This window comes from Mesoplodon densirostris, chromosome 10 (assembly GCF_025265405.1).
Source record: "Mesoplodon densirostris isolate mMesDen1 chromosome 10, mMesDen1 primary haplotype, whole genome shotgun sequence".
NCBI classification, from domain to species: Eukaryota; Metazoa; Chordata; class Mammalia; order Artiodactyla; family Ziphiidae; genus Mesoplodon; species Mesoplodon densirostris.
In genome coordinates this window covers 61947025-61960814 of record NC_082670.1, presented here as the reverse complement: position 1 = coordinate 61960814, position 13790 = coordinate 61947025, and the positions used below count along the sequence as shown (strand labels likewise).

The 13790-nt window shown below is 49.6% G+C and overlaps 1 protein-coding gene across 1 annotated transcript; it reads right to left on the bottom strand.

The window, feature by feature from the left end:
• Positions 1-3168: 3168 nt before the first annotated feature.
• On the bottom strand, positions 3169-10490 carry SLC22A13 (solute carrier family 22 member 13). The gene is given in 5 exon segments (XM_060111469.1): positions 3169-3433; positions 3644-3719; positions 3722-3746; positions 10120-10148; positions 10151-10490. Coding segments are annotated over 5 exon segments (636 nt in total). The 5' UTR covers positions 10392-10490.
• Positions 10491-13790: the final 3300 nt, after the last annotated feature.

Sequence of the window (13790 nt, the reverse complement as noted above, 5' to 3'; positions counted from 1 at the left end):
TTTAAAATGTCACAGAAGGGGCTTCCCTGGTGACGCAGTGAAGAATCCACCTGCCAATGCAGGGGACACAGGTTCAAGCCCTGGTCTGGGAAGATCCCACATGCCGTGGAGCAACTAAGCCTGTGTGCCACAGCTACTGTGCTTGTGCTCTGGAGCCCATGTGCCACAACTACTGAGCCCACCTGCCACAACTACATCATAACACAGCCCATGAGGGTCACATGCACAACTGAGATCCAAAGGAGAAAAAAAAAACCTCTTAGAAAAATATAAATAGTAAGGCACTTCCTTAATCTGAGTAAGGCTATCTACAACACATTTACAACAAACATCCCACTTAATGTTGAAATGTTTGCTTTCTCTAAAATGAGGAGTTAGACAAGGATGCCAGTTCATACTACTTCTTTACCATAATGTACTGGAGGAACTAACTAGTCCAGTAAGGCAAGAAAAAGAAATATAAGACATAAACATTGGAAACGAAGAGATAATCTATTTAACAAGGCTGTGGATAAAAAATGAATATACAAAGGTCAATTGCATTTTTATATACCAGCAGCTAATGGAAAATGAAATTAAAAAACAAAACCAAAAGATAGCTTTTAAAATAGCTTTAAAAATATCAGGTACCCAGGAGTAAAGAAAGAATACAAGACCCCCTATGGAGAAAACCATAACACTATAAACTAAAACTTCACTAAAGGACTTGAAGGAAGACCTAAATAAGTGGAGAGAAGATCTAACATGTTCTTCGATGGGAAGACTCAACATTGTAAATTGTTCTATGGATTCACCATAATCCCAGTCAGAACCCCAACAGGTGTTTTTCATTTTTGTTGTGGAACTTAATGACCAGACTCTTAAGATTTATATGGAAATGCAAAGGGCCAAGAGAAGCCAAGACCTTTTTTTTTCGGCTGTGCTGTGTTGCACGTGGGATCTTAGTTTTCCGACCAGGGATCGAACCCACGCCCCCTGCATTGGAAGCCCAGTCTTAACCACTGGACCGCCAGGGAGGTCCCCCAAGACCCTCTTAAAGAAAAACAATGTGGGAGAAATTGCTCCTTTGGACATCAAGACTTCAGTGTACCACAGTACCCAAGATCATTGTCACAAGAAGACAAACAGGCCAATGAAAACAAAAAGAGAACCCAGGATCAAGTCCACATACACAATCACTTGATTTATGATGGCACTGAGAACAGTGGGGAAAAGACCATCTTTCCAACAAGGAATCATGGAAAAATTAGGCATCCATATTTCTAAAAATATGAAACTGTAAAAAAATTTTTAGATAGAGTGAAATGGCAAATCAAAGAGGTAGAAGCTATTTGCAACCACATAACTGACAACAGACTCATCAAGAACCTATAAAGTACCCCTGCAAGTCTGTAAGAACAAGAGCAGACAACCCCAGACAAAGATGGCCAAGAGGGACTTCTCTGGTGGTCCAGTGGGGAAGACTCTGCACTTCCAATGCAGGGGGCGCAGGGGGCACAGGTTCGATCCCTGGTTGGGGAACTAGGATCCCACATGCTGTGAGGCGTGGCCAGAAAAAAAAAATGGCCAAGAAACTTGACCAAGTACTTCACAAAACAGGGAATCCAAGGGGCCAATAGATTCATGGAAATGGAAGTCACGTGTGTAGTTTTAAGTTTTCTGCCAGTCACGTTAAAAAAAGTTTAAAAAATAGGTACAATTAATTTTAATATTAATATATCCAAAATGTTATCATTTTTACACATAATATAAAAAATACTGGTGACATATTTTTGGGGTTTGGTTTTTGTACTAAGTCTTTGAAATCCAGTGTGTTTTTTACACTCACAACACATCTCAACTCCGACTACCCACGTTTCAAGCCCTCAACAGCCGTATCTGGCTAGTGGCTAGCCTATGGTCTGTTAAAGTATACAATGCCAAACTCTAGGTAATATTAGCCATTGATCAGATAAGCAAACTAGGTCCTATCTGGAACTGGCTGACAAATCCTGGCCACCTAAGGAATATCTAAGTCAAGTAGGGGTGTACTAGGTCTTACCAACAGTCACACCTTGTGGCCATGCTGCTACATCAGTTTTCTGTCCTGACCCATCTCCTCCTACTGTTCCCTGCAGTACTAGCTGAATCCTTCCAGCAAAGTAATGTGAGATGAGGTGTTTAAACATAGCTAATATGTTGGCCATCAGAGCTCATAGACAGGCCTCCCACAGAAAGAGCAAGGGGGGCCTTTAAAGTATCCTGTCGTCCTGTGAGCAGAAACTTTTCGAGACCTCTTTTTCTGGGCCCTTCAAACCCCTCTTTGAAGGTAATCCTGGGAAACTGGGTAAAGAACAGAGAAATCAGAAAATGATATTTTAATACATTTAGAATGGATAAACAAGGTCCTACTGTATAGCACAAGGAACTATATCCAATCTCCTGGGATAAACCATAATGGAAAAGAACATAAAAAAAAAAAAAGAATGTAAGGACTTCCCTGGCGGTCCAGTGGTTAAGACGCTGTGCTTTCCTGCAGGGGGCCCAGGTTTGATCCCTGATTGGGGGAACTAAGATCCCACATGCCACGCAGCGTGGCCAAAAAAAACAACAAAAAAAAGATGCGTATGTGTATAACTGAGTCACTTTGCTGTACAGCAGAAATTAGCATAACATTGTAAATCAACTATACTTCAATTTAAACAAAGAGAAAATGGTATTTTAAGAGGAAGGCCTGGCACCAGCTTCTTGCTGTCCTGAAGCTTGGGAGCACATGCCCAAAGCAGTGTACTTGGGCCAGGGTACCAGAAGCTGTGCTCTGCTGCCCTGCTCTCCAATACTGCCCGGGAGACCCTGGGCTCCATGAAGGCAGACATTCTTTTCTCTCCTCCCTGCAGAAGCTCCAGCGGTTAGCACCTCCCTGCAAGCTAATAATGATCTTCCAAATAAACTGAGCAGGGAGAGAAGAGCCCGCCCCTACCCTCAGGAACTCTCTTCTCCGGGAGAGAGGAGGTGGAGCCCAGGGCCTGGCCCAAAGATTTCCAGGTCTGACCAGTGGATGAGGAGCCCTGGGCCCTGCCTCGGGGAGCCCCCATGCTGGCTGATTTCTGAACTGGCAGGATGTGCAGTCTTAGCAAGTGTTAAACTCATTTATTCATTGACTACCCGGTACAGGGAGTGCTGGTGCCCTCACGTTAGGTGCGGGGAGTTGAGTGGGCCCCACAGGCAGCATGGGAGCGTGGCCACCCAGACCTCAAGGCTTCGCTTTGTGGCTGATGGCAGGGGGCCCAGATACCCACGTAGGGTGACGCTGCTGAAGTTACACCCAACGACGGCAGTGGCCACAGCAAAGCTCAGGGCCATGTAGAGCTCAAAGCCGGGCACAAAGGCTGCGGCCATGCCAAGGATGGTGAAGAGTAGCAGCTGCACCAGGATAGTGGCCTTGCGGCCAATCCTGGGGTAAGAAAGGGGCAGGTTGAGGAGGGAGTCTGTCTGAGGGGAAGGAGGGAGACCCAGCCCCCGGCCCTGCCCTGGGTGCTCTGTCTGCGGGGAGACAGGGCCTTACCTGGAGACCAGTGAGAGGGGCACGTGGTGGGGAGGAACCAGACCTTGGGCCAGGAACCCAAGAGCGTGCTGGGTTGGGGGAGGTGGTCAAGGTTCTTACCAGTCACAGAGGGGCCCGACGATGAGCGCCCCAGTGAGAAGCCGAGCCAGGTCCACCAACTGGGAGGTGTCCTTCGATGCTTCCGACCACAGACCAGGTTCAGCTGAGGCAGACACATGCAGATGTGAGTCTAGGGGCAGCGAGGGCGAGTCCTTTACCAGCCAGCCCACCCACCACAAACCTCTCAGGACGGGGCAGGCAAGGCATCCCAGGGCACCAGTGTGAACTGAGGGTGCACAACACGATACTTAGAAGTGTAAAGGGAAACACTGTGACCCTCAACATCTGCTTCATATCAAACTACCAGCTCCAGATGGTTCATGCAATTCTTTTCAGTGACATCATATCTGTGTGAAGTTGTGTTTTTGGCAGTTACTATGAAAAAAAGCAAGCACCATGTGAAACTCAATGTGGAACAGAAAATGAGGGCGGTGGGGTTCAAGGATCAAGACGTTTTGCATTCCCAATACATCCTATTGGAAGTAATTGCACATTAGGATGAAATAAAAGTGTTTTCTTTTGATTCGTGTGTATTTTTTTTTTAAACAGCTACTGAGTTATTAGTACATAAATCCTTCTTAAGTTGTTTGTTGTTTGTTTTTGTTTTTTGTCATTGTTGTTGTTTTGGGCTGCACTACGTGGCATGTGGAATCTCAGTGGGATCATGTGGGATCCCTTAGAGCAGGGATCGAGCCCATGGCCCCTGCAGTGGAAGCATGGAGTTTTAACCACTGGATCGCCAGGGAAGTCCCCCTTCTTAAATTGTTTGGAACAAATTACTTAATATGTGAAACTTTTAGGTATTTTTTTGGCCTGGAGATGCTATGTAAAATTATTGACCCACTAACAATGTACAGTTTGGGAACCTCTGACAGTCATTAACTGCTTCTTCCTGACAAATGGGGCCTCTTTCCCACAACCATGGCACCCCTGTGACCTGCTTGGGCCTTTCCAACTTTTCCCAACTGGTTGCAAACCTCCCCTGAAACTCCCATCATTCACAGGCAGTCAGAATCCTAAGGAGTCCGCACACACTCCTTGAGGAAAGAGATTAGGATGGAGGAATGTGCAGGCCTGCACACACGCGGACACACACACAGACACATACACACACGATGTGCGGGGGACAACCCACCTGGAGACTCACAGAGAGAACTTGACAGACTGGGAAACCAAGTGATGAAAATATGGGTGTCCATACAAGTCTGTACACTTGTCTACTGCAATGTGCACATAACAATAAGTGCATGTGACTGATATTCCCTACCTCCATCTGTGGGTCCCGCAGTGAGTTTTATGCCCCTCTGCACATAGCTCAGCTCCATATGTTTATGAGGGTATCATGACACATGAGCTGTTCTCCAGAGCTCACAGAGGTAGCTTCACAACAATATTAATGTTCTTTAAAAAAATTTTTTTTGAATTTATTTATTTAATTTTTGGCCGCGTTGGGTCTTTTTTTTTTTTTTTTTGTGGTACGCGGGCCTCTCACTGTTGTGGCTTCTCCCATTGCGGAGCACAGGCTCCAGACGCGCAGGCTCAGCGGCCATGGCTCATGGGCCCAGCCGCTCTGCGGCATGTGGGATCTTCCCAGATCGGGGCATGAACCTGCGTCCCCTGCATTGGCAGGCGGACTCTCAACCACTGCGCCACCAGGGAAGCCCTGAGTTGGGTCTTTATTGCTGCACACAGGCTTTCTCTAGTTGCGGCGAGCGGGGGCTACTCTTCGTTGTGGTGCATGGGCTTCTCATTGCGGTGGCTTCTCCCGTTGTGGAGCACAGGCTCTAGGCGTGCGGGCTTCAGTAGTTCTGGCACACGGGCTCAGTACTTGTGGCGCACGGGCTTAGTTGCTCCACGGCATGTGGGATCTTCCCGGACCAGGGATCAAACCCGTGTCCCCTTCATTGGCAGGCGGATTCTCAACCACTGCGCCACCAGGGAAGCCCCTGTTAATGCTTTTTGAGCGCTTACTCTGGGTTGGGTAGTGCGCCAAATGTTTTACATGCATTATCTCATTAAAAATTTTATTTATTTATTTAGTTAGTTAGTTAGTTATTTGGCTGCGCCGGGTCTTAGCTGTGGCACACGGGACCTTCATTGTAGTATGCAGGATCTTTAGTTATGGCATGCTGTCTTCTTAGTTGTGGCATGTGGACTCTTAGTTGTGGCATGCAGACTCTTAGTTATGGCATGCATGCGGGATCTAGTTCCCTGACCAGGGATTGAACCCGGGTCCCCTGCATTGGGAGCGTGCAGTCTTACCCACTGGACCACCAGGGAAGTCCTATCTCATATAATTCTGACAACGATCCTTGACTTATCATTATATTCCCCCAGGGGTCCCCCACTCCCCGGGCTGTGGACCGGTACCAGCCTACAGCCTGTTAGTAAACGGGCTGCACAGCAAGAGGTGAGCGGCGGCAAGCAAGCGAAGCTTTATCTGCCACTCTCCATCACTCCCCATCACGCGTGTTACTGCCTGAATCATTCCCCTCAACACCCCCAGCCCTGTCTGTGGAAAAACTGTCTTCCACGAAACCGGCCCCTGGTTCCAAAAAGGTAGAAGACTGCTTTATTCGTCTAAGGGAGAAGAGGTTAAGCAGCTAGTCCTGGCAGTGACTGAAACTGGATGGCAGTGAGTGAAACTGAGGGAAAGCTAAGGTGGATTAACGTTTCCTGAGTGAAGGAATGAGTGAATGAAGGAAGGAAGGAACTAATACCTTCGGTCAGATGAGTAGCCAATCTCCATTAGTTAACTAACCTTTAGCAAAAAATTAACCAACTCAGGAGACAGCATTTTGCTCCTAGTTCTGTCCTGAAGGACAACTGTTAATTTTATTTTTATTTTTTAAAATTAATTAATTTTATTTTTGGCTGCGTTGGGTCTTCATTGCTACCCTCAGGCTTTCTCTGGTTGTGGTGAGCAGGGGCTACTCTTCATTGCAGTGCACGGGCTTCTCATTGCGGTGGCTTCCCTTGCTGTGGAGCATGGGCTCTAGGGCATGCGGGCTTCGGTAGTTGTGGCATGCGGGCTCAGTAGTTGTGGCTCCTGGGCTCTAGAGCACAGGCTCAGTAGTTGTGGCGCACAGGCTTAGCTGCTCCGCGGCATGTGGGATCTTCCTGGACCAGGGCTCGAACCCGCGTCCCCTGCATTGGCAGGTGGATTCTTAACCACTGAGCCACGAGGGAAGTCCAACAACTGTTAATTTGATAAGAACTTTAAATATATATCAAATGATGAATGGATTGCCCCTGAGAATGAAGTGCAGCAGGACCAGGTACTTGAACTTGTTGTTCCACCCAGTTCTATCCTGTTTGCTTTTTGTCTAGCCACCACAGATTGCTTTGTAGTTAAACATTATTTAAAATAAATAATAATGAACAAAGGCCTGCTGCTGTCAGCCTCTGGAGTCAGAACTGAGTCACTCTGTGTGAATCTGAATCTGTTAGCTGATCTGCTGGTGTCTAGGTTTCCCAAGTACAAAATGGGGATGAAATACATTCCATAGTATCGCCAGATAGGATTAAAGGAGTTAACACATATAGCATGCTTAGCACAGTGGCTGTGCTAGGTCAGCAAATGTTAGCTCAGCTGAGGCTGTGCTGGCCCCTGTGCCATGAAGCACACAGCTGGTGACACAGGCATCTCAGACACAAGGGGCGGTCATACTCTAAAGGCATGAGTGCTGAGCCATGGGACTCCTCCAAGGCTGCCACCCTTGCTTAGTGGACACCATTCATTACCTCCCTGTAGTTGAGATATCCCCTATCTTATCAAATCCTCATTCTAACTCCATGAAGGCTTATCATTCTCCCTGTTTTGCAGCAAAGACAGAGGCTTGGAGAGGTGCCAAGACCTACCCACGTTCACGTGCTGGTGTCATGTTGCAGATGGAACAGAGATGAAGAGGGCTCCAACTTGGGACACCAGTTGTCAACCTTCCCAGCCCTAATGCCTACAGTGGAGGGTTCTGTCTGGGGCCTGCCACGATGGCCCACAGCATCCCACCCCCATTTCCTGGAGCAAAACCCATCACATCTCCCTTCCACTGTTCCAAAACCATCAATGAATCCCTTTGGTCCCTAGGAGACAGCCCCAATTCCTCAGCACTGAATCTGAGACCCTTTAAGAGTTGGCTCTTGCCTTTTCTCAACCCCTTTTGTATGTCAGAATTGCTCACAGAGGCCAGGCATTCTCACGCTCCAGACCCTAGAAATGGCTATTCTCTGCTTCCCCTTCCCTCCCATTGCTTCCTTCTGTGGTCCCAGGACAGATCACACTGTTGTTGCTGTTCACGGATGGTCTAGTTGCCTCCCTATTCAGAGGTTCGTGTGGACAGGGCTGGGAGTCATGTTCTCTTTTACCAAGGATGGGCACCCAGGAAATGCTGGACAGGTAGGTTGAGAAGGAGAAATGTACTCTGTCCCTCATGAGCACACTGCCTATAAGGAAATATAATTCTTTTTCTCTTAAATTCGGATTGTTTGTATTCCACTTCGCATATGAAGTTGCTGGTTATAATAAGGAAACTTGGGATGTCCCCTCAGAGGAGTCCTCAGTCTGTAGCAGAACCCCTGCTTGTTGACTGGAAACCAAGGTGGATACCTCACACAAGGTAGCCCCCGAGTTTGGGGTTGTCACGTGGTTCAAGGCCCAAAGTACCAAAAGTGTACATTGCCCTGAGAGTCGCAGTTCTTGGGAGAGTGGGTCCCTGGGAGCATGTCAGGGAAAGGCCGGAGGTCCAAGGTGCCACCCCAGGGTCAGCAAAGACTAAGTTGGTGACTGAGGATAAAGAGAGAGGCCCCCAGTCCTTGAGAACGTCCCATTCATTCCCATAACCTGCTCAGCCCTATCCCAGGCACACCACATTCCTGCTGCTTCCCAGACACATCACCTGCTTCCTGTTGCCAGGCCTTCCTTTTGCTATTCTGTCTACAAAGGCCTTCCCCTCTTTCTCCATCAACCTTATTCTGGTCCCTGGTGCCCAGCTCACATACCAACTCCTTCAGGGAGTTGCCTGCCCACTCTCTCCCCAGGAGGAAGCAAATTCTAGCCTTAGAGTCCATCTAGCCCTTTGTCCCTCTACAAGGAGCCCAGATGTTCTCAGAGAAGGTGAGTAGGGTGCCTCTGTTCTCTGTTCCTTGCAGAGTTAATACTCAGAAGCTGTTGGCTGAATATAATTGCATGAACAGTCCAGCAAAGGCTGTGCACAAGACCTAGAGTTGGCTCCAAGCACTCTGGAAGTCTGCCTGGGCTGTAAGGATGGTGACATCTGGCCAGATGGGCAGAGAGTTTATGAGCACATGTAGAGGAAGACACCTCCACAACATCTAAGGACCGATGAAGACCAGACCTATCACGGGTGGGATACTGGGGAGATGATGGAGGGGGGCACTGAGGGTCAGACCAGCCTAGGCTGGGCTAGATCCAGGGGCTGGCAGAGTTCAAAGGTGACCTACTCCCCCTGTGGGGTGGAATGAGGGGGAGGGTCAGCAAGAAGGCAGGAGGACACATCCTCAGGCTGCCACGGTTCTGGAGGCAGGTATATGGTCACATATTAAGAAGTGAATGTTTAGCCTCGGAGCTCAACTTGCCCTCCACAGAGGTTCAGGATTTGCCACCATTAAGTTGAGAGCTGCACAGATCCCCAACCCCTGCCCCTCAGGTTTCTGGACTATCTGTGCTCTTTCCCATGCCTGCAGGGAACTGGGCAGAAGGTGCCCCGAATGAGAGAGTCCCAGCTCCACCATCAAGTCTCTATGTTGCCCTCGCCAAGTCATCTCCCCATTCTGTGCTCAACCCCACTGGGAAGCAGCCTTTCTTGCTTTGAGGTGGTTGGAGTGGGGAACTTTCTATTGATCTGCCAGGGTCCCTCCTAAGAGAATGGAGTTAGCAGGAGCAATTGCCCAGTTGTGTGCAGGACAAGTCCTAGAGTCCTGGGTGTCCTTCAGGATCTAAGAGGCAGGCAGGCAGGCAGGAAGAGATCTAGAGAGAGAGGCTGAAGGCAGGAAGCTCAAGGCAAGCAAGCAGGAAGGCAGACGAGTGGACAGGGAAGGGGTAGTATCAGAGGGTTAGTTAAATGCGGAAGATAGGTAAGCAGGCAGACATGCAGAGGTGGACGGAAAGACAAAGGCAAATGGACAGGCAGATGGGAACACGGGGGAGAGAGAGAGAGAGGCATGAGGACAGGAGAACAGGAGAGACAAGAAGGAGGGCTACTGGGCAGACAGGCAGAGGGACAGATAAAAGCACAGGCAGAGATGAATGGACAGATGGACAGACACCCTGGACAAAGGAAATGGATGGAGAGGTAGATGAGCCAACAGGCAGAGGACAGAGAGCAAAACAGGCAGACCCACCGTCATTCGGGCATGGGGTGCAGGGGCAGCCACACCAGAGACTGAGGGCACGGGGTCGGGCAGACGAGCTGACCGACTCAAAAGAGGTGGAAAGATAGGCCAAAGGGCAGCCTTACCTCATTCTTTAGGGATGGGGGCCTCCTGCAGGATAGACGCAGCCCGTCTTGCAAGGTTGTGTCTCACTGAAGCTGTGGCTGAGGATGTCCTCCAGGCTGGCACCGTCGGGGGGTGGCTGGAACAGGAGGCAGGGCTCAGGGCTGCCTGCAGCATCCACAGGCACGCTCAGCACCGGCTGCTCAGCAGCGCTCAGGGTCAGAGTCTGGTTCTTGACCCAGGCCACTGAACAGTGGTGGGCCTCATCCAGGACCATGAAGACCTGGGTGAACATGCAGAAGGCAGTCAGGAAGTTGGGGACACTCAGCAGTATCAGCAGCTGTACTTGGAAGCGACCAAAGCCGCCAATGTCAGCCGGGACCTGGGCAAAGGGAGCCACGGTCACTGGTTACCGCCTCCTTAGCTGGGGCCACCAGACAGCTCTGCAGCTCGCTCTGGGGCACTGGCTCCTCGGGGCAGTGGCGGTGCTGTGTTAATGTTTAAAACAGCCCTGCCTGGCCCCACCTGTCACACCTCAGCTCCCCAACTCTGGTCTAGGAATGACAGAATATGATGAAAAAATAGTCCACTCTGACTTGGAGGATCCGAGGATGTTTTATGGACTGTGTGACAGGCACCACAAGAGGAACTTCTCAGGCCTATAGCTCACAGCAGTGAGCTTTAGCCAAAGGTGACATGGTACACAGTGATAACACCCCCTCTAACTGCAACATCCTCTACAATTCACACCAGGGCAAACCCCTCCCTTTATGATAGAGTCCAAATTCTGAGAGTAATTTCAGTACTACAAGGCAGTTGCTACTACACTACACCGCGGGGGATAAGTCAGTGGAGCAGCAAGGACCCAGCCTGCACATTAACCTGGCCAACAGCCCAATCTGGTCTCATGACCCTGAAGTTATTCTCTTCCGCAGGGTCTCTAGCATGTGTTGGTATGCAACAGCAGTTAATCCAAAGGTAGCATGAAGGTCAGGAGACCCACCAAGGGCATAAATGCCTTTCCTTTCGGCAGCAGAGCTAACCGGTGCATCTTGATCTCTATCTAATCAAGGAAGAAACCATTAACACCCTCCCAAGACAGAAACAAATGCAAAAGCTGCCCAAGAGTAGCCCAACCACCTTGAGCAACCTTGGTGAGCACAGAGGGACAAAGGACAAAGCCCGAGCCCCCGCTGTGGAAGACCCGCATTTTGGGGGTCAGTCCTATGACCCTGCTGGAGTCGAGGTTGGGATGGGGCACGGCATGGGGGCTGGCAGGTCAGGAGACTAACAGAAGGCAGGACCTCTGACAACAGGAACCTCCCAACGATGAAAGCCCCCATCCTTTTCCCCTGGGGGAGTCTCACTGCAGGTAGACCCAGGGCTTGGAAGGCATCTAGTTCAACCATAGGAGGTGGGGAATGGCGGGATTAAATAGAGCATTAGGGAAAAATACACGCTTGGGTATCACATTCACATTCACATTCACATATTTGCTTGGTAAGCATCGGAGAGCCTTTTTGTGTTTTGATTTTGAAACACTTTGAGATAAGAGATGGGCAGAGGAGCATGGGTGAAGGGAAGGCAAGGCAGCAAGGTTGTGCAGGGCGGTTCCGGATACACTGTGCCTACATCCGCGGCCTGTTAATCATCAGCATGGAGAGAGGGTCCAGGTAGGGCAGACGCTGGAAGGCAGAGGCAAGGGTCCACAGTCCTGCCTAAGGAGAGGACATTCCTCTCTGTCCCCTCCCAAACTCCCCACCAGGCTCCCCACTGTCCCCAGCCCCGCTTCTTCTTCCTCACCCACCTCCCTTGCGTGTTCTCGTCCTCAGCATAGCCTGCATTGAATTGCCAAGAAAGCAGACGCTACTAGCTGCTGCTGCTCACTTTGGCGTTCACATTATGGGGAAAACTGAGGTGGAGACAGGAGCCTGGGCTCAGTCCTCATCATCTTTTCATTCTCATCAGAGTAAGGATTTCAGCTCTAAGGCTCCAAGGGGACTGGAGGTAGGAGGCAGGAAGCTTGGTCTCCACCACTGATTCACTGTGATCCACAGTCTGCTCCTTCTATCCCTCTGGCCTCTATTTCTGCATCTGTGTATAAGGAGAGCTTGAACTAGATGCTCTCTAAGGATTCTTCCAATTCTTGGTGTAGGATTCTAAAACACAGATAGATAAATGATGAGGAGATGCTGATAGAAGAGTGAGACTCAACCAAAGGCCTTCCATAGCTGTAACTATGATCCCCAAATGCCACTGGCTTCACTGCACTCCCGATTGCCCCAATCTTAATTTCTTGATTAACTTATCTGTTCTCCTAACCCTCCCCCCGACCCCACCAGTCTGCCAAAGGCTCCCCATGATGCTTCAAAGCCGAAAACTGGCTCCCTTCTTTGAGGGAGTCCTCCCAGGAATACTGTAACCCCAAGGACCTGTGGTCTCACTGACCTGGGAGGATGAGCTCAAAGGAGCATATGTGCTGCTCTCTGGCGTCCCCGAGCAGTCTGGTCACATCCACTGTCCTCTAGGAGACTGCAGGGTAGGACGGGGCTGCCTCTGGCCCTTCAGGGAGAGCCTACAGCCTGTCTCTCTCCTCTTCCCCTCCTTGTATCTGCCTTCAGTAAAGGGCAAAACTAAGACCAAAGAGAGGTGTAACAAGAGTGTTCCAACCACTGGAGCTAAGTTGAATGGACACACATCCCTGGCAATCAACTGTCCACGGGGTAGAGGGCGGTGTTTGTGTGTATGGTGGGGGGAGGGGAAGGTACTCCCCAAACATCACCTACAGGGATGCACTGGATGGTGTCTCAAACCTCTTCCAAATTTGAGAACGACTAGTAGATAAAAACAGAGGATAGGAGTTCTGGTTTCTGGTCCAGGATGTAAACAGCTTGGAAATTGTCACTGTGTTCTAGCAGGTAAAAAGCTGAACAAACCGAAAAATCAACAACTCTTCTGCCAGAGAAGTGAGGTCACAGGGCAAACTGCTATCCCTTGAATTGGAGCTAGACAGGTAAATACAGAGAACTATAACTTCTTGGAGCAGAAATCCACAAACTCAAACTTCCACAGGAACCAGTATCACAGTAGGAAAATCCGACTGTAATTGACAGACTGCTTGGGGGCTCAGGGTAGATAAGGTGAGAACAGCCAACACAGTGTTGGAGAAGAACAGAGATGCAGGACTGAGAATACCTGACTTCAACCTTGACTATAAAGTACTCAGCGCTGTGTGGTATTGGCAAAAGATTACACACATAAATCAATGGAACAGAATAGAGAGCCCAGAAAGAACCTCACAGAGTCAACTGATCAAAGAGCAAAGCACAATACAATACAACAAATGGTGCTGGAACAACTAGACACAATAAAGTGAATTTTTTTGTTTCCTAGTGCATATAAAAAGTTATGTTTAGGGACTTCCCTGGTGGCTCAGTGGTTAAGAATCCGCCTGCCAATGCAGGGGACATGGGTTCGAGCCCTGGTCAGAAGATCCCACATGCTGCGGAGCAACTAAGCCTGTGTGCCACAACTACTCAGCCCGCGCTCTAGAGCCCGCGAGCCACAACCACTGAGCCCGTGTGCCACAACTATTGAAGCCTGCGCGCCTAGAGCCGGTGCTTCGCAACAGGAAAAGCCACCGCAACGAGAAGCCGGTGCACGGCAACAAACAGTGGCCCCCGCTTGCTGCAAC